The sequence below is a fragment of the Hibiscus syriacus genome, unplaced genomic scaffold (genome assembly GCF_006381635.1).
Source record: "Hibiscus syriacus cultivar Baekdansim isolate YM2019G1 unplaced genomic scaffold, ASM638163v2 tig00111542_pilon, whole genome shotgun sequence".
Lineage (NCBI taxonomy): Eukaryota > Viridiplantae > Streptophyta > Magnoliopsida > Malvales > Malvaceae > Hibiscus > Hibiscus syriacus.
The window spans coordinates 922057-942689 of record NW_024063115.1 but is presented as its reverse complement, the minus strand read 5'-3'; the positions used below and the strand labels follow the sequence as shown (position 1 = coordinate 942689).

Genomic DNA, 20633 nt, shown 5'->3' with positions numbered 1-20633 from the left:
CGCGATCTCCATTATCGCAAATCAGTTTCCAGATTCGTAATGCGATTTTCCAATTTCGCGTTGCGATTTTCCCAATTCGCAATGCGAATAAGTAAATCGCAATGCGAATTTGGAAAATCGCAATGCGATACTGACTATCGCAATGCGATTTTCCTAATTCGCATTGCGATTTACGTATTCGCGTTGCGATTTTCATAATTCGCAATGCGAATACGTAAATCGCAACGCGAATTAGTAAATCGCAAAGCGAATTAGGAAAATCGCAATGCGAATCTTACTATCGCAATGCGATTTACATAGCGTCATTCGTATTAACGCGTATTTTTTTTTTCAAATTCTAAACACGATTTTTCTTAATAAATCAGAAACTGAACCGTCCACAGTAATCGCAACTCATAACCTCAAACTCAAAATCACAACACTCAGTCACATCTCCATCTCTCACTCTCTACGGCGAAATCCGTCCCCATCTCCGAAGATTTCCGTCCCCATCGCCGGCGAAATCCCTCACAACCATTCACAGTCAAAAATCTCTCACAATCATTCAGAAATGGAAAATCAACTTCCGAGGGTTAGTTTTTTTTATTTTTATTTTGAAATTTTTGCATTATTTTAGGTTTTTCATATTGAGATTGATGATAAGTTTACTGATAATTTCAATAATAGATTAACCATTTCACTTAGATTTCTTATTAAATTCATTCGATTGCTGCCAATACTGCTAAACTGTTTAGCCTGTGAAGTTAGTATTTGTCTTTATTTTGTCTTTTGGTTGAAGTAATACAGAAGAATAATAGTTTCAAAAATGAAAATCGCAATGCGGAAATAACTATCGCAACGCGAAATAAAAATCGCAACGCGAAACCAAAATCGCATTGCGATTTTCATTTCGCGTTGCGATTCTCTCGTTGCGATTTTCATTATCTCGTTGCGATTTTCATTTCAACCAAAAGACAAAACAGTGTTGTAAATTTTAGTTTCAAGAATAAATTACTATTTATGCTTATTGTTTTTTTGTATATCTTGACAGTGTAGTTTTTGGTATATCTAACTTGGTATGTTTATTGTTTTTGTAGAAATTTTTTTCGGCTTCATTGACATTAAGGAATAAAGTTAGCCTAGCCACTACAATTGCTTCGAAGCTTTCACCTGCACAAAGAAAATTGTTTGAGGAAACCTGCTTCGGGCCATGGCTGAGAGTACAGCATCCGGGTGGAGATGCTAATTTGACCCATTTGTGGCTTCAGACCATTACTAGCGATCTACCCGACAATATACAACATGGTGAGGAAGAGATATGGTTTTATTTTCCACCGGTGTATACTTGTTTTGGGCGGAAGGAGTTCTGCTTAATCACTGGTCTACGATTCGGACACGATGATGTAGGCCGGTACACTCGTCATATCACCCGCCCATCATGGTTATCCATGGTTTTTCCTGATGAGTCAATAGAGAAGCCGAACTTACACGTCGACGACATGAAGAAATTGTTTAATAAGAAAGATGGTTTTACTCAGATGAATGACGTCGATGTTGTCCGAGTATGCCTTCTACTACTTTTGTATGCTGGCTGTTTAGGTAGAGAGGCCAGACAACCTATTCTTCAGGAGCTAATATTATTGGTAGAAGACCTAAATGCATGGAATCTATTTTCGTTGGGTTCGTATATATGGAAAGCTACCTGGACTAAGTTGTCGTCTGCTTTTGATGACCGCAAAAGTTTGCGGGGCGATGGGTCGAAATACACTTTGTCAGGCTTTGTTTGGGCCTTTAAGGTAAGAATTTCTATATAATATTTTCAAAATTATAATTAATTATTTAACAATTACTAATGTTTGTTATTATATTATTTGTAGATTTGGATATTCGAAGCCTTTCCCGCCATGAAGACATATGCAATAAAAACTTCAAATGATATTCCCAGGGCTATTTCCTGGAAGAGGAAACGTCTGTTGGATTGAGAAGACTTAATACCATATGCGACAATAAATAATGTAAGTTAACACAAATACTATCATATATAAACAAGTTATTAATAGTAGACGTTTAACTTTGTTTGAGTTGTTATATTTTTAGGAGGCTAACATTCCATTAATGAGACTGACACCCACGGAGGCTGAGCTTGCCACTGATTGGTGGCAAGCTAGTCAACGTTTTCTTGATGGCACGAATGATGAGCAGCCTCCACTTCGAGAGCCATCACCTCACCCAGAGCCATCACCTGATCGACCCGACTATACACCTCTACAACGAGAGTCATCACCTATCCCGTCACATCATCGAGTCTCTTCTCCACCATCACCTCATGATAGGCGACCGGCAAAGATGCCACGACTTCTATCTCCCTGTTCTCCACCTCCACGGGATGAGTCAAGGGAGTTACGTGATGAGGTCAATGCCTTGCGTGAGGAGATCGGTACTCTACGCGATAACGATGATGCATGGCGTGTGGAGGTGTCTACTTTACGTGGTGAGGTTGCCGCTCTACTTGAGATGATAGTATCGTTGCAGAATGAGGTTCATACTCTACGCAACGAGGTAAGTTTAAGATTTTCCATATTTAACTTGATGATAAATTTACTCGTAATTTCACTTAAATTAACCATTTCACTTAGATTGCTTAGTAAATTTATTCGGTTGCTGCCAATACTGTTAAACTGTTTATTAACACTGTGAAGTTAATATTTGTCTTTTTATTTTGTCTTTTGGTTGAAGTAAATTTATTCGGTTGCTGCCAATTCTGCTAAACTGTGTATTCTTTAACACTGTGAAGTTAGTATTTGTTTTTGTTTTGTCTTTTGGTTGAAAGTTTGAAATATATTTGTCTTTGTTTTCACTGTTTAAATATCATGTATTTTTATTTACTGATATTTGTATTTAATTATTTAGCGGACCGATAAGGTGGATGTTTTACGTCGGGTTTTTCTTGCACGACATAATTCACGCATTAGACGGCGTGCACGTGCTATTAAGTCTCTGTATACCCCAATAGTGCGAAGACACCGCAAGAAGAAGCCCGACTCGCCTGTCATCCCTCAAGAGTCCACTCCTATCGTTGAAGAGGCCCCTATCATTCCTCGAGAGTCCCCTCCCACCGTTCAAGAGGCCACTGTCATCGTTGAAGAGGTCCATCCCACCATTCAAGAGTCTGATTCACATGGCGTCATATGTAGGATTCTTGAGAAACCTTCTGACGTGCCGGACATGATGGATTCAAGTTGACTCTCGTATGAGTTACCGGCCAGTACCATACCGGTATCTGAAGTGGAGAGGAAACAACTACCGGACACAATTCTGGATAACACCCTTTGGGCTAAGACCGCAGTTGATTTTTATCTACATGAGCGGAGCCAGGGGTGTTTCACTGACATATGCAAGCTCAACGATGATATCTATTTGTTGCTTGATCCGTCTTGGTGGGGCGTATTATTAGGGGTCGAAGACAATGGCTATTTCGATGGAGGGGTAAGTCTTATATTTTTCTTATATTTTAATTTGATTATTTTTTTTAAATTTATGTAAGTTATTAATATATGTCTTTTTTTGTAAAACAACATATCGATGCGTGGGTGTCACGTCTTCTAATAATTAGGAAACTTAAGGAAAATAAAAGAAATACACGATATACAATTATGCCGACGTCTTTTAACGCCGTTCACTTGAAGAATCAACGAGATGAATCATTTGCGTTGGGCAATGGACAAGCTAAACTTTATCCTGCATGGTGGGAGGTCGATAAGGTTAGTGTTTATTTTAGATTGAGTTTAAAGGTATTCATAAATAAGTGCGTAAATGAATGAATTATTACTTATGATTGCAGGTGTTTATCCCTGTTTTGGAACGTAAACATTGGCTTCTCGTCGAGCTTCAGACCCCATCCCTTAAGGCAATAGTATATGATAGCATGATAAATTACATATCATTGGCTGATTTAAGAGATATTATTAAGGGATGGAGCTCTTATTTGGTTAAATTCTTGGATGCGATAAATTATTGGACTCGTTCTGGAAACAAGAAGCCAAAGAAGCTCAATATTACAGTTAGCAGAGACGAGACCGCACCACAACAAACGAAAGGATCCATAGGGGATTGTGGTCCTCTCGTATGCTTGGCGTTGGACCGTTTGATCACAGGAAGTATAAAGTATCTACCTCCCACCGATAGAGATAGAGCTGCAGTAGGCTTGTGGTTTCGGTATTATATGGCTAGATCGATATATACGAGACGCTGCCTACCTGCATCCGCGTTATAAAAATGTCCATAAACAATTGGTATGTTTATAGGCTTGTGGTTTGAAAATGTTTTGGTTAAGTACCTAGAATTCAATAATTTGATGTTTGTAGGTTTTAGATGTGTAAAAAGTGTTGTTTGAGCAAATGTTTGGTTTATGCAGGTTAATCTCAGAAGTGAGCTGCGTGAAAATGATGTATGGCTGCAAAAGTTGATTTAATAGTAGATGAGGAAATAAGAATTATTGCTTATTTTTTTATTGTTTAATTGATTTGTAAAAGGTGATTTGTAAAAGTTGATTTGTTTAATTGATGTTAACATAATATTTGTGCTTGTTTAATTGATTGAAATGTAATAATTGATTTTGTTGATTTCAATCTGCATTATGTTGAAGGCAAAAATTACTATCGCAATGCGAAATGAAAATCGTAACGATATAACGCCGAAACTAAATTCACGTTGCGATTTTCATTTCGCTTTGCGATTCCCTCGTTACGATTTTCATTTCGCATTGCGATTCCCTCGTTGCGATTTTCATTTCGCATTTCGAAATTCGCGTTGCGATTTTCATTTCGTATTGCGATTCTCTCGTAGCGATAGTCATTTCCGCGTTGCGATAGACATTAAGATGATTGCCTATTAAGTAATAACAACTGAACAGATCATAGCAATTTTCAAACTCAAGTTACTAATACGTGCCTAACTGAAAATGTTAAAAGTTCACACATAAAATCTACATAAATACAACGTTTGCATTTAAAAATCACCTAAGTTAACAGCCCCAAAAGGTGAAGCCAATTGTGATTGGGATTTTAAAGATAATTGCGATTTTGATTGCATTTTTCTTGACACCATATGAGCTTTGGATTTTGATGATGATCCATATTTTGGTAGAGGAAAATATGATTGTGATGGCACTGGTGATCCACATGTCAACCTTGTATGATCACTTTCCTTGCACCGACTACATGTCGATCTCTTCTTCTCTTCACCCTTAGACGGTATACGATCGTGACTTTTTGGTCGGCCAGGTAGCCTTCTGTCCATGGCTGGTGGCAAAACTGTTTGTAAGTCATCTGGTATGTGTAACATCCCCAAAAGCCGGATCAGTGACTAAAATGTAAATTTTGGAAACTGTGTGCTCAATTTTGAAATAAGTTAAAAGTGTTGGGATTTAAGTAAAGAATTTTGATGATGGATTGAATAGCATAGATGGATAATTAAAGGGGTAATTTAGTCTTTTCAGATTAAAGGATATTTTGTATTTCCTTTAAATACAGGTGATATACGTGGGTTTTGGGAGAGTTCTGGAAGCCTTCTTCTTGCTCTCTTCTTCTTCTTCTCGTAGCTCCAGCTTAAAGGTAAGTGGGTCTTTAGTTGGTTAATTCTTTCGTTTTAAAGCTTGTTTTGATTCTTGGGATATGAAGAAAGATTAAGGAAAGCTTTAGGTGGCTTAAACCTCAAAGATTAACAAGTTATGAGAAATTAAGAAAAATGAGTTTTTAAGTGAATTTTTGATATGGAATGAGATAGTAGATTGTGAAGTTGAATTTGACTTGTCAAGGGTTAAATTAAGAGATATGAAGTGATAGAATGGGTTTTAGAACATGTTGGAAATTTAGTGTGATTCTTGAATGCCATGTAAATGATAGAATTTTGAGTTTAAAGAAGTGATTATGGAGTAGAAATGAGTTTAAGTATGTGTATGAAAGTTAGGAATATTAAAGGGAATGAAGTATGATGTGTTGAGCTGAAAATGAAGGATTTTCGAGCTCAAAATATGATTTCTGGGCAAGGGGAATCAGTACCCATTCAAGGGGAACCGATACCCCTTCAAACGAACAAGAATTTCCAGTATGTCATGGGGGAACCGATTCCCCCTAAAGGAAAATTGGGAATATGGATTTAATAAGTTCATTTAAGTTGATAGTATCCAATTACAAGGTGTAGGTATCTAATGATTGTCTCGAAATGTACATTTATGTAGATTCTACGCATAAAGAAATTCCGGAACGTTTGGCAAGTAAGATCGATCAAGGGAAAGATAAGAGATTGGAATTGACTAGTGAGGCCAGGTGAGTGCATATTAGTTAGTTTATGGTGCTAAATGGAAACAAGACTTGCGACAAGTCTATTTCCTATGTTAGAATGCATGAATATATGATCATACGTATATGAATGACATGAATTGTATGTATGCATGAATATATGTGTTGACATGCTTTTGAATGTAATGTTATGAGAAGTATGTGCTATGTAATGTATATATATATACATATGTGAAACTGAACTATGTGACTGCATGAGAAAGATATGAGCCATATGACATGATATAGGTGAACATGAGAAAGTAAAGTATGATATAAACTATGTGATCATAGTAAATATAATTATATTATTATATGATAAGTGAAATAAGCTGGATAATATTGATCTATAGGATGAAGTGAGAATAATACACTAACTAGGAGATTTGAACATAAATGATAAGATGAACATATAAGATAAGCTAGATGGGAAAGATTCATAGGTTTAAATAAAACTATAACACATAGGTTGTATGATAGAAATTTATGAGGTTATATGAGAAGATTATAGGAGTTATATGAAATTGAATTAAGTAAACATATTAGATTATATATAGAGAAATATAGAAGTGATATGTTATAAGTCTGCCCTAGATGAATACGAAATAAGAGTGCTATATGATTTATATTAGGATAATCTTGAGGATATATATATATAGATAGATATGAAATGAAATGAAATGAGTTATATGAATACACAATTATGTGATGAAATGGTGAATTACCTGAACATGTGAATATATATATATATATATATATGTCTAAGAGAAGGCATAAGATTAAGATATAAGCAATATGACTATAAGTATATGTGCTTTAAGTGATATGACTTATAAGTATTTCTATTATAATGTTACATGATATGTTATGTATGTTAAAGGAATTATGTGATGGTATAAGAATTGATATGAAATATAGATGTGAAAACAAGTATATGTTATGAGACAAAACCTATGATTATAAGCTACGTGAAAGTGTTCCTATCTGTTATATGAAGTATGATCATATGATGATGAGTATGTGTACATGAATAAGGGTGAGTGGGTGAGAAATGATAGAAATTATATGAAAACATGATATATGTGACATGTGAGTTATATGGAAATGATATACGGGTAAGTGAACTACGTGACTATGTGATCATATGAAAAGAAGCTATGTGATAAGTGATATGTGAAAGTGAATTACGAGTTTATGTGAATATTTGAAATGAAATAAATGATAACGCCCATGTTATGTGTCATGAGAGCTAGGGGTATAGTTGGCATGCCAAGAGTCGAGGGTCTACGCGGTTCTTCGGGACATATGTATATTCTTTGGAACATGTGTGAAGTCTGGAAAGACACATACTTGATCCCTAGCATATGTATATGATTCTTAAAGAATTCTATGTGGTCCTTATGGACATTATTATATGGCACTACGGTGCAATTCTACGCGGTTCTTCAGGACATATGTATATTCTTTGGAACATGTGTGAAGTCTGGAAAGACATATACTTGATCCCTAGCATATGTATATGATTCTTAAAGAATTCTATGTGGTCCTTATGGACATCATTATATGGCACTACGGTGCAATTCTACGGGGCACTTCGGTGCATTTATACGAGCTGTGGTGACAGCATAGTGCACAACCTCTATAGACTCACATATCGATAGTTCTCACATATGTACATGGGCTAATCCAGAGATATGAACAAATATCAGTTAGTGGTATGATAAATGCTATAGAAATGATATGATGTTGTGTGTGTATAGTATTTGATTGAAAAAGTATGTGATTATATGATAAACTGTTAATAATGAATTATGTGTATGTATGTATTTACTGCAATTAATCTGATATGATTTTATACGATATGAAAAATGCATGGAATTGCTATAACATGATAGAACAGAACATGCATGTATCCACATATGTTTTAAAGTGCATTATAAGTTGTTATGCCTCACTAAGTCTTCGACTTAGCGTGTGATTGTTTCACACGTAGGTTTCGAGAAGAGTAAGGAGGGATGCGGAGCAAGACATGTCAGTTTTCCTTACCAAAAGATCAGATCAGAAATATTTGACAAAGTATGTATTTGGTTATGTATAAAGTGTTGGCATGTAATAAGTCATTAAGTACGATCACTCTGATAAAGTCTTTATTTTGATTTAAATAAAGTTTTAAATTTCCCGGGATTTTTCTTAAGAGTCAAGGTTTGAAAAGTCAATGTGACACTTCGAACTCATATCCGGGTCGGATACGGGTTGGGGGTGTTACAGTATGTCCCACTCATAAGGATGTGGAATAGGGTAGACAATCTCGGCATAAGTCTGTCGATATACTTCTGTATTGTAGCAATCCATAGCGTATGTACTTGAATCATCTTGGTTTAGATGAAGAGCAACTTTTATAACATGGCCACACGGATAACCAGATGTTTTCCATTTCATACAACTACACGTCCTTGCATTTAGATCGACAAGCCCATTTAAGTTATTATCCAGTACTTCAAACAAAGTGTTTGAACATGGTTCAACTCTCCATGACGTTGACTTCACAATACGTTTCGTTATCTTTTTTTCAGTCCATGGTGTAACACGATGTTCCAATGTTCCTGTAAATTTAAATAAATAATACTTAGTAAAATATATGATAAGTTACGAATTCAAAGAAATAATACCTGTATGGTTTCTTTTCTTGTAGTACCACTGTTGAATAGAGGCTCGAAAAAACTCCATTAACATAGTAATGGGTAATTTCCGGGAATGACGACTTAGAGCGTTGATTGATTCTGCAATATTAGACGTCATGAAACCATATCTTGCTCCAAGTTGATTCTCCACTGTTGATTCTGCACTCTTGAGGGAGGATAGGGGCCTCTTGAACGATTGGAGGGGACTCTTGAGGGATGACAGGTGAGTCAGGCTTCTTCTTGCGGAGTCTTCGCACCATTGGGGTGAACGGAGACGTAATAGCACGTCTACGCCGTCTGATGCGTGAACTCCGTCGTGCAAGGAAAACCCGACGTAAAGCATCCACCTTATCGGGCCGCTAAAAAAATTAATACATAAATCAGTAATAAACACATGATATTAAAAAAATATAATATGTTTCAAACTAGCATTGTATTCACCCAAGTCATTATTCTCATAGTTCACAAAATGCTCAGATAACATTCCAGAAGTAAGCACTTATAAACATTTAAAAGGACAACATATATAAACATTCCAGAAGAAGAATAGTTTACTTTTGCAACACGAAACTTAAAATCGCAACGCGAAAATGACTATCGCAATGCGGAAATGGCTATCGCAATGCGAAATGCAAATCGCAACGACAAAATCGCAATGCGAAATGAAAATCGCAACGACAAAATCGCAATGCGAAATGAAATCGCAACGACAAAATCGCAACGCGAAACACAAATCACATTGCGATTTTCATTTCGCGTTGCAATTTTGTCGTTGTGATTTTCATTTCGCATTGCGATTTTGTCGTTGCGATTTTCTTTTCGCATTGCGATAGCCATTTCCGCATTGCGATAGTCATTTTCGTGTTGCGAAAGTAAACTATTCTTCTTCTGCAAATTGAAACTTGAATGGATTGCATTACTTCAACCAAAAGACAAAAACAAAACCAAAACAATACTAACAAAACAGTTTAGCAGTTGGCAGCAACCGAATGAATTACGAGTATGAAAAATCTTAAACTTACCTCGTTGCGTAGAGTATGAACCTCATTCTGCAACGATGCTACCATCTCACGTAGAGCGACTACCTCACCGCGTAATGTAGGCACCTCAACACGCCATGCACCATCATCTTTGCGTAAAGTACCGACCTCCTCACGTAAGGTATTGATCTCATCACGTAACTCCCCTAACTCATCCCGTTGAGGTGGAGGTGGAGAACAGGGAGATAAACGTCGTGGCATCTTTGCCGGTCGCCTATCTTGCGGTGATGGTGGAGAAGAGGCTCGATGATGTGACAGAATAGGTGATGGCTGTCGTTGTGGAGGTGTATAGTCGGGTCGATCAGATGATGGCTTTGGGTGAGGTGATAGCTCTGGGCGAGGTGATGGCTCCCGAAGTGGAGGCTGCTCATCAACCGTTCCATCAAAAAAATGCTTACTAGCTTGCCACCAATCAGTGGCAAGCTCAGCTTCCGTGGGTGTCAGCCTCTGTAGAGGAATGTTGGCCTCCTAACAATATAAAAGCTCAAACAAAGTTAAACGTGTACTAGTAATAACTTGTTTATAAACATATGGTAGTATTTATGTTAACTTACATTATTTATTGTCAAATACCGTAGTAAATCTTCCCATTGCAAGGTCCGTTTCCTCTTCCAGGAAATAGCCCTGGGAATATCATTTGAAGTTTTTATTGCATATGTCTTCATGGCGGGAAATGCCTCAAATATCCAAATCTACAAATAATAATAACAAACATTAGTAATTGTTAAATAATTACTTATAATTTTGGAAACATATATAAAAATTCTTACCTTAAAGGCCCAAATAAGTCTGTCAAAGTGTATTTGGAACCATCGCCATGCAAACTTTTTCGATCATCCAAGGCAGACGAACTTATTCCATGTAGCTTTCCATAAATACGAGCCCCACGAAAACAGGTTCCACGCATTTAGGTCTTCTACCAATTTGATTAGATCATTTGGAATAGGTTGTCTGGCCTCTCTGCCTAAAAAGCCGGCATGCAAAAGAATTAGAAGGCATACTCGGACAACGTCGACGTCATCCATCCGAGTAAATCCATCTTTCTTTTTCAACAATCTTGTCAGGTCTTCTACGTGTAGATTCGGCCTCTCTAGCTCAAGAAAAATCCGGGATAGCCATGATGGGCGGGTAATGTGTCTAGTGTACCGACCTACATCATCGTGTCCGAAGCGTAGACCGGTGATTAAGAAAAACTCCTCCCGCCCAAAACACGTATACGCCGGTGGAAAATCAAATCATATCTCTTCATCACGACGTTGTATAGTCTCTGGTAGATCGCTAGTCATGGTTTGAAGAAACAGGTGTGTCAACATCGCATCTCCACCGGGATGTTGTACTTTCAGCCATGGCCCGAAGCATGTATCCTCAAACATTTTTCTTTGTGCAGGTGAAAGCTTCGACGCAATTGTTTTGGCCAGGCTGACTTTATTTCTTAAGGTCAATTGAGCCGATAAAAGTTCTATAAAACAATAAACATACTAAGTTAGATATACCCAAAACTACACTGTGAAGATACCAAAACAATAATAAACATAAAGAGTAGTAGTTTATTCTTCAAACTTAAATTTGCACACTGTGAATTTTGTATTTGTCTTTGTTTTTTTGGTTGAAGTAATGCAATTCATTCAAGTTTCAATTTGCAGAAGAAGAATAGTTTCTGAAAATGAAAATCGCAACACGAAAATGACTATCGCAACGCGAATTTGACTATCGCAACGAGAGAATCGCAACGCGAAACTAAAACCGTGTTGCGATTTTCATTTCGCGTTGCGATTTTCATTTCGCGTTGCGATTCTCGGTTGATTTAATAAGCAATCTAAGTGAAATGGTTAATCTATTATTGAAATTACCAGTAAACTTATCATCAATTTCAATATGAAAAACCTAATAATAATGCAAAAATTTTAAAAAGAAAATAATTAAAAAAAAATAACCCTCGTTGGTTGATTTGGTTGATTTTCCATTTCTGATTGTGAGGGTGGCTCTGAGAGATGGAGATAGACGGATTTCGTCGGAGATGGGATGGATTTCGTCGGAGATGGGTGAGAGAGTGAGAGATGGAGATGAGACTGAGTTGTGATTTTAGGTTTTAGGTTATGAGTTGCGATTACGGGATATACTGTGGACGGTTCAGTGTTCCAATATATTAATATTCGTGTTTGGAATTTAAAAATAAAATACTTGGCTAGGATACTAATGGCGCTTTGAAAATCGCATTGCGATTATGTATTATCGCGTTGCGAAAGTCAGAATCGCGTTGCGAAAGTCAGTATCTCGTTGCGATTTTGTATTATCGCATTGCGATAGTAAGTATCGCATTGCGATAATCAGTATCGCATTGCGATTTTCTCAATTCGCGTTGCGATTTACTTATTCGCATTGCGAATTGGGAAAATCGCAACAACACTGTAGACCATCGCAACGCGAATTTGCAATAATGGAGATCGCGTTGCGAATTAGCGATCGCATTGCGATTTTGTTGGTCATTTTGGCAAATCCGGAAAAAATTAGTTCAAATCGTATATTATATGAGATTTTTGGTCACTGAAGTTATTTTCTCTTCTAATTTAGTCTAGAAGTATTACTATCGGTTAAACAATTGATTTTGTCAACGACGACTGCAAAATTATATTAATGGCTGCCATTTGCTTATCTGTGTGTTTATTATATATCCCATTCTTTTACCTAGTGAGAGACTTGGCGGCTTTAAGTTGTTGGGCTTGTTCAACTTTAGCTATTGGGCCTGATTTTCTATTTCTTAGTTTTTATTTTGACATCTACATTTTCTACACAATGTTCATGGAACTTCGCCTCAAACGGGATTTCAATAAAATATAATTTTTTATTAAAATATATCATATTGAGATAAAAAGTTTGAATAATTTTTTTATTAGAACTCATCACCTCAATGTGACGAGTTTCATGTTACTATAAAAAATATTGTAAATCTCAAAATAAACTTACTTATCTTATTGGGCTAAATAAAAAACCCATAAACAGTATTGGGCCAACTTTACTTGTTTCTTCTCTCTTTTTACTTCAATGGACAAAATAGAGGACTTATCATTATTTAGAAAAAATATTAATTTTTTAATTAATCATAAAAAAAATTAAAGGTTTCGAATGACTTTTGATTATTATTTTTTTGGTTGCCCTTTCGATTCTAAAATTGTCTTAATTCGGATTGAGTTGCACACCTGATTCTAGTGAGTAAATCTCCTCACAATTTAAATTTTTTGTAGGATCAATTTCATCATTAATCATTACCATATTGATATGATCATTAATTTAATTGATATGAATTTTGAAGGAGCAAATGGTATATTAGATGAGATTCATCCAAAAAAAAAGAGACTATCTTTTTTTAACGACAATATACAATGAACAAAATTGATTAATGATCATACCAGTGTTTTCCAGTCAGTACCATGGAAGACAAACTTCTCTCAAGCTGTACAAAAGCATGCGTCGATACTGGCATATCTACTTGAGTCATAAGATAACCCATTAAGCAGTACAATCCATTAACCATATGTATCACCGACCACTGTCAATCCGTGGACGAATCAGTTTCTGCACCTTCATCTTCACTGAAGCTAGACGGTACATCAATGGAAGATCTAGGTGAGATATTAAACAGTTTCAAAGGTATAAATTGTAATAAAGATGGGATAGGGGAAGAGCTGCAAATGCTTGGATTCAGACCCCAACCCATCCGCTAAGCTTTTCACTAATAACAAAGATGTTCTAGTTTACAAGGTTTATGGCCGTTCTGTTTACGTCCTCAGCCTACACAAAACTGGATTTAGATTGGTAGGATGCCTAACTACGACGATCGGATTGCATTTTCCTCATCACTTGAAATGCATACTAACACACATTAATATTGTTCCGATAGCCAATCATTTTTCTCAAAGATTCCGTGTCTGAGAAATTTCCGATACACACACATTAAGGACTCTCCAAGCACATGGAAAAACATAGAAAACAAATTAACCCAAATGTCGGACACATACCTATGTCCGAGACTCGCATCTTAGATAGAATAACATAGAACGAGAGGAACGAGTAAAAAGCACATAAATACTAACCCTTTAGTCTGATTTGTCAACAGAGGCGATTTGGCATGTGAAGCATGTGCCATACAATCTTGTTGAGGAAATTGAACATCGACTTGTTTTGAGACCTTAAGATACGAAGCAATGTCAAAAGCAAAACATCGATACATGATATTCTTATTTAACAAAAGCCAACTAAAGCGTGAACTTACTCTCAATTCATTTTTCAGATCGGTTTTTAATCTAACATGACACTCCTTTTTTGTCTTCCACTCTCCACCAAGTTTCTCAACCTGAACATTATGTGATACAAATCAATTTCATGACTAAACATTCACCAAGAAACTGCTGAATGATAAAAACAGTGAGCAGAAATAAGCCAAAATATGACACCTTTGCAACCCTTGCAGATGACCCTCTCTCAGTACACGGGGACACACTATACCCATGTCTCAAATTTGAAGTTCTAGATAGGTTTCCATTCTTTAAGGCCTTATAGGTATGATTATCATCATCATGCAACCATGGCTTTTCTTGTTCATTGGAAGTTTTCACACCATAGGGGCCGGGATGATTAGAAAAAGAAGTCGGTCCTGTATTTTCTACAGCAAGCTTTGAGCTTGTAGTTCGTTTGCAATCACTGAGAGTAGTTTTCTCGGCAGAAAAGTTGTCGATATCTAATGCAGACTTATGTTTTAATTGATGATGAGATTTTCTGTCCCGTCTTTCTGATCCATGCACAGTGATAGACTTGGCAACCTCCATATGACAATCCTGAGAACTAATCTTGGAATCATAGACATCTACCTACAAGGCCATTAAAAAGAAAAAGGACATAAGACAATCACTTTGAATAACTTATTCTTGAGAAGGAGATGACATCCAGTTGGTTAAATATGAGTTTCTGTTATAAAACTAAGATTGATATAGCTTCTAAGTTGATGGATTAGATTGACTTCCATGTATCCTTGACCAAGAATAAAGGGCACTCAATGCTCTTACAAAGCATCACAGTGAGCCATTTCAAGCTGCAATGTCAAAAGCTAGAGTTGGAATTGGTTGTATTGCAGTTCAACTAAAAGATCTATGATATAAGTATAGGTTGGGCGTCAATTATGTATGCTAAAAGGGAAAATAAAGCATCACAGACTCCACTTACAATGTTATGGCTGGGCTGCTTTATAACTCCAGAGATATCAGGATAATGGGTCTGTCGGGAATTTCCGAAGCATATTGGTTCTACCCAAAGCAAATAAATAGAAAATACAAATGAGGTTTCGAACATTTTGAGATTGAAAATGCATGATCAACATTACGCAAAAAGGCTCCACTCACATGCACACAAAAGGAAGGCTGACAGAAGAAAGAAGAAAAAGTATGGCACAGATATGACTAAGTAGCTATTCTCTCATTAGTGCAGTATGAAAATATTTCGAGATTGAACATGCCCGATCAACATTAAGCAAAGATATCACACACATGCAGACAAAAGGAAGGTTGACAGAAGAAAGGAGAAAGAGTATGGCACAGATACGCCTATTTAGCTATTCTCTCATTAGTGCAGTCATTTAGACAAGCATGTCTTTGTTCACGAAAAACCTCTACTTAAGTTTCAAATTTATCTATCCTATTTCATTGTCAATTCCCAGCTGTTAATTTATAGATTTTATCTACACAGCTTGGACTCTTCATTTTGCTTGGAGTACCCATGTCCGGCACATATTCGGACATGAGTACAGGGAATGATTCTTCAAATATATAGAAAAGCTTGGGAAATAATTGAATATACCAGTGTTGGACACATACCGGTATCCAACACTCACACCTGGGTCCCTGCAACATGGATAAGAATCTTGAAAGCGAGCTAACAATATTTCAAATATATTTGTGAAACACTTCTATGCAGCTTAATCTCTAGATTCCAAGCTTAGGATCGAAAAGACTATCATGAAAATAGTTGGTATAAGACAAGTCTCTCAATACTGGACTTACCATTGACTGTATTGCTACTTGGGAACTCAAATGCACCAGGTGGAAGTGGATCGAATTGAATACCAAGTAGCGGACCATCTTCTTTGTAATGCCTCCCTATCTGCCTCTTCACAGCAGTGATAGCAGGATTTTCAGTTTCACCCTTAACCTTCAAATATCCTGATGGCTTATAACCAAAGCTTTTACCAATCCTGGGGTTTATCTTTGAAATTGCTCTATTTTCAGTAAGTTTAGAAGAAATTTGCATTTCACAAGGGTCCATACTTTCAGAAAAAGGCTGATCATGTAAAGACAAACTACTTTCAGAAGATGTATACCCCATATGGTCATCATATGTATTTTGATGACTCCTGCGCCCGTATTTGAGGTCAGCAGAATGAAACTCTTGGCCATAAATCCTTCGACTTTCAACTTCTCTTGGATCAATATTCCTATAATCACCCTTCTTAATACTGCCAAAAGAATCTTGCCTGAGCCCACTAACACGATCCTGAATAACACCACTTGAATGTTCTTGTCGCCCTTTAGGATAGGATTCATCTCTCCTTTTGTCTTTCAACCTTCTGTGACAAAACCAACTAGATATCTGCTTTTCTGTCAACCCAATCTGTACTGCCAGTTTGTGCTTTCATTTCATCCGAAGGAAATTTTTGCTCTGGAAAAATAACCAAACTCTTTTGAAAACCTAAGAAAGGAAACACTTAAATAACATGCAAACAGAAGATTTACTACCTTTGTAGGCATTTTCGAGAGCCCACACTTGGGCTTGTGACTTGAGCGTTCTTTTCTTGTTCACAACATCTACAGAAACTTTATTCTTTTCAGTCTGTAGATCACCCGAATCTAACATGATTGAAAAGAGGTCATAAAATGTATTAGATATGATGGCATTAAGCATGATAGAGATAAAAATAGTTTAAAAGTTCTTATAAGTTTTATGTCACTGATACAAATCAGCGCCATCATGGATAAGTATGCTTGATACATTTCTATCAATGAGATTAAGTACAACAGGTAAGAGACAACTACATGAATTAGTGTAACACAAGGAAGAGGGAAATCCGATTAACAAAAAGCAAAAAAAAAAAAAAAAACTTCATCTAAATTACTAGGTGTTGAACAGAAATTTCAGCATATTCCTTCAGCAGTGGCTATTATATACACCTTCGCATTCTCATGCAATGTTCTTGACATTTCACTCTTGTTTTTATAAGTACCTCTGGTTTTGACACTTTTCGTAACCGGAAATTCCCGTGGTTCGTCCTAAACCATAACTTAAGGAAACACGGGTTCTAACAACAGCTAGCTCGAAAGCCATGTGTATATATCAATAAAGACCAGTAAAAATAATTACACCAGAGAAGCAAATGCTTGAAGGTTAAGTTAAATCACTACACGTAATTTATAGTTACACAACTTACTACACATGAAAAGGCATTAACAATCACACATTAGGCTTGTCTTAGCGGTTGTTAACATGTTCTACTTCCCCTCTAATGTTAGTCCATTCCCCAGTTTGCACTTCCCTCTAATGTACCCTAAACAACATTAAATCGTTGAGAATAGAACTTAAAAACAAAAATACTCTAAAGCAAACAAGACTACAATTCAAGAAGAAAATCATAACCTTTTTTATGGAAACAAAAATCATGCCAAGAATTTTACATTTCTTCATTTTCCCAACAACCAAACAACAACCCACCGGGGGCCAAAAAGCAAATTTACAAAAGCTGCTAGGTTTATTGCCCAAACATTCCTCCATACATGCAAGTTTATTTCCATGTTACAGTGAACTCACAATTGAGGAACTTCAAAAAAAAAAACCTTAATACCAAAAAGCCAAAAGGGAAAACCTTAATTAACACAAATGTTAAAAAAAACTCCAAATTTTGATCCGAGAATGAGGAACTTTACCTTCCATAGCTTCTGAATCTTTTTTCCTCTTGATACCCTATGTTTTTCTTCAAAGCTTTGTTCTTCGATTTGAACTCAAAATAGGAACACCAATTTTTGCAAAGCAAAATCTGGGTTTTCCATTGCAAAAGCTTTTATAAGTCATGAATTGCCTTTCCCCTTCCTAACTTCTTTCTTGTTTTTTTTTTTACATTACATTACTGTTCTAATTAATTTGCTCAAAGGGAGAGATAGAGAAAGACAAAGAAGGAAAGAGATGGATAATTCAGATGAAAGAATGAAAAGACAGAGGAAAGGAAATTTTGAGTGATTCTTTTAATCGTTTAATTGTAATGTTTTTAAACTCAATCTTAACTTAGTCAATCTTACAAATTTTATAGTTACATGTGCAATGTAAACATTGATATACGAAAGAGATAATTTGATTCGGATTCGATGAATTTTATTTTATAAATAAAAATTTAGTTTGAATGAATACATGTTTCATCTTCGACAAAAAATCTAAATATTAATAACCTCTTGTCTCTTGTTGAACCTAAACACAATACTAATATAAAACATAGAGATTTAGATAATCAATCTAACATATTACTTCGTGAACGGTTCTAAATATATAGATAAATTGTTACAAAATGAAATTTAACTATGAAAAACTATTGATCTTTCTTGATTAGAACATGCATCGTGATGAATGTCAAAATATCGTAACGATAAAAAATTGTACTATAAAAATATTTGAACAAATAAAAACAAACAAATTAAACTCCCAAATACTAAATTAAATTGAAAACCCCTAAAAACTTAGTTTTCTCTTATTGGTGTGTCGTTCATCTCTTTTCTCTTTCTTCTTTGTTGATAGGTGGCGGTATTCTTTATTTTCTTTTTCTTTTTTATATTGTATATTTTTTTATTTTCAAAAGTTTGTCTGTGTTGCACGTTTTTATTTGTCTTTATAGCACATTTTCTTATGTTTTTTGGCATGTTATTCGATTCTTTGGTCATTTTTAATTTATATTTTTTCTAGGGGTTGATTTGACATCTCCATGACTGAACAATATGGCGCTTATCTGATACATTGTGATCTTTCCTGATTTGGACTATCAGATTAGATTTGGATACCCGATTTGCGTTCGTGGATATCTTTTCACGTCGCTCGAGTCTGATTTGCTTTTTGTCGGTGGTCTTTCAATAGTTTGATTCTCTTTCGAAGTTTGTTTTCCTATGCGATCAATATGTTTGTATCTATCTTTGTTTGAGTTTTTTTGATAATATTTAATCTTTCTTTATATGGTTCTTATGTGATCTTAATTTATTATTTTTGTTTAAATAATTATAGGAATTTTTTTAATTATGTGTTTAATTTACGATTGTGATCGTAAATCTTTATTGTAATTTGAGATATTTCTTATTTTAAATAAATTAGTTGATTCTATTAAAAAAAGTCCTAAAGAATATAAGAAAAGAATAATATCAAAATAAAAATAATTTTTATTTAAATATAAATTAAAAAAACTAAAAAAAAGCGATGATAGTTAATTTATCTCAAGTTAATAATTATGACACAAGAATACTAGGTATATATAAATTACATTTTTAAAATATAGATTATAACTTAAAATATATATAAAAAGGAAATATAGCACGAAACAGAGTGACTTTTATGGTAAAAAAATCATTGTTGTTCTTTGAGGATCCGGGGTTCGAGCATCATAGATGTCAAGGGTATGAATGATCAATATCGTAAGGTTTAAGAGTTATATTTAAAAAAATAATACAATGTATTTACCCCAAATTAACTCATTAGATATTGAAAAATATATGATCATGTTGGGTTTATCCAAATAAATTCGGACGTATTAGTAAAATATTAGATCATTATAAATTATCTTTTAAAATATTTAATGTAATATGATAAATTTATTAAATGACATCAGTGATAAAAGACGAAAAAATTATACAGTGTTTGATGAGTATCATTAATTTAATTTAAAAAAATAAATTTTAAATGACTCAACAATAATTAGTTAAAAATTCAAAGATAAATTATTTATAATAAAGAGTAAACTATATCAATGACCACCTAACTATTGTCCATTTTCATTTTAACCAATATTTTTAAAATTTCGTCAACCAGGTCGCTCAACTATTTAAATGCATTCAATTAAGCCACTTAAGTTAATATTTAACGGATAAGCTGATGTGATAGTTAAAATATTTAGTATAATTACACATTTTGTCACTGTGATTTATATATTCTATCAATTTGGTCTAAATTTTTAATAAATTAAAATAAACTTAACGCTCAAATCTTTAATTTTAAAAGATTTTAAAAGTTACGACATATTCTATATTTATAACAATACAAAATTTTTATTAAAAATTCCATTTATGGTTCTCAAAAGCATCCCGTCAATGGATTAATTTAATTACAAATAATTATTATTCAACCGAAGCACAATTGTTGCACAAATCTACATGCATGTCACGAATTGCTACAATTAGGAGTGCAATTACTAAGCCAAACTTATTAAAGGGGTTGAAACTCAAGCCAATTTTCAAAATCAAACTATAAAATTTAACCGATCACTATTCAAACTCGATTACAGCTCGTCTGAATAGAACAAAATACGA

The 20633-nt window shown here is 35.0% G+C and overlaps 1 protein-coding gene across 1 annotated transcript; it reads right to left on the bottom strand.

The window, feature by feature from the left end:
• Positions 1 to 13443: 13443 nt before the first annotated feature.
• Positions 13444 to 16938, bottom strand: LOC120164794. The gene is made up of 7 exons (XM_039174447.1): positions 16807 to 16938; positions 16089 to 16713; positions 15256 to 15335; positions 14490 to 14903; positions 14309 to 14389; positions 14130 to 14224; positions 13444 to 13658 (listed from the first exon to the last, which is right to left on the bottom strand). The coding sequence occupies exons 1-7, from the start codon at positions 16936 to 16938 to the stop codon at positions 13589 to 13591; spliced, it is 1497 nt and encodes a 498-aa protein (XP_039030378.1). The 3' UTR covers positions 13444 to 13588.
• Positions 16939 to 20633: the final 3695 nt, after the last annotated feature.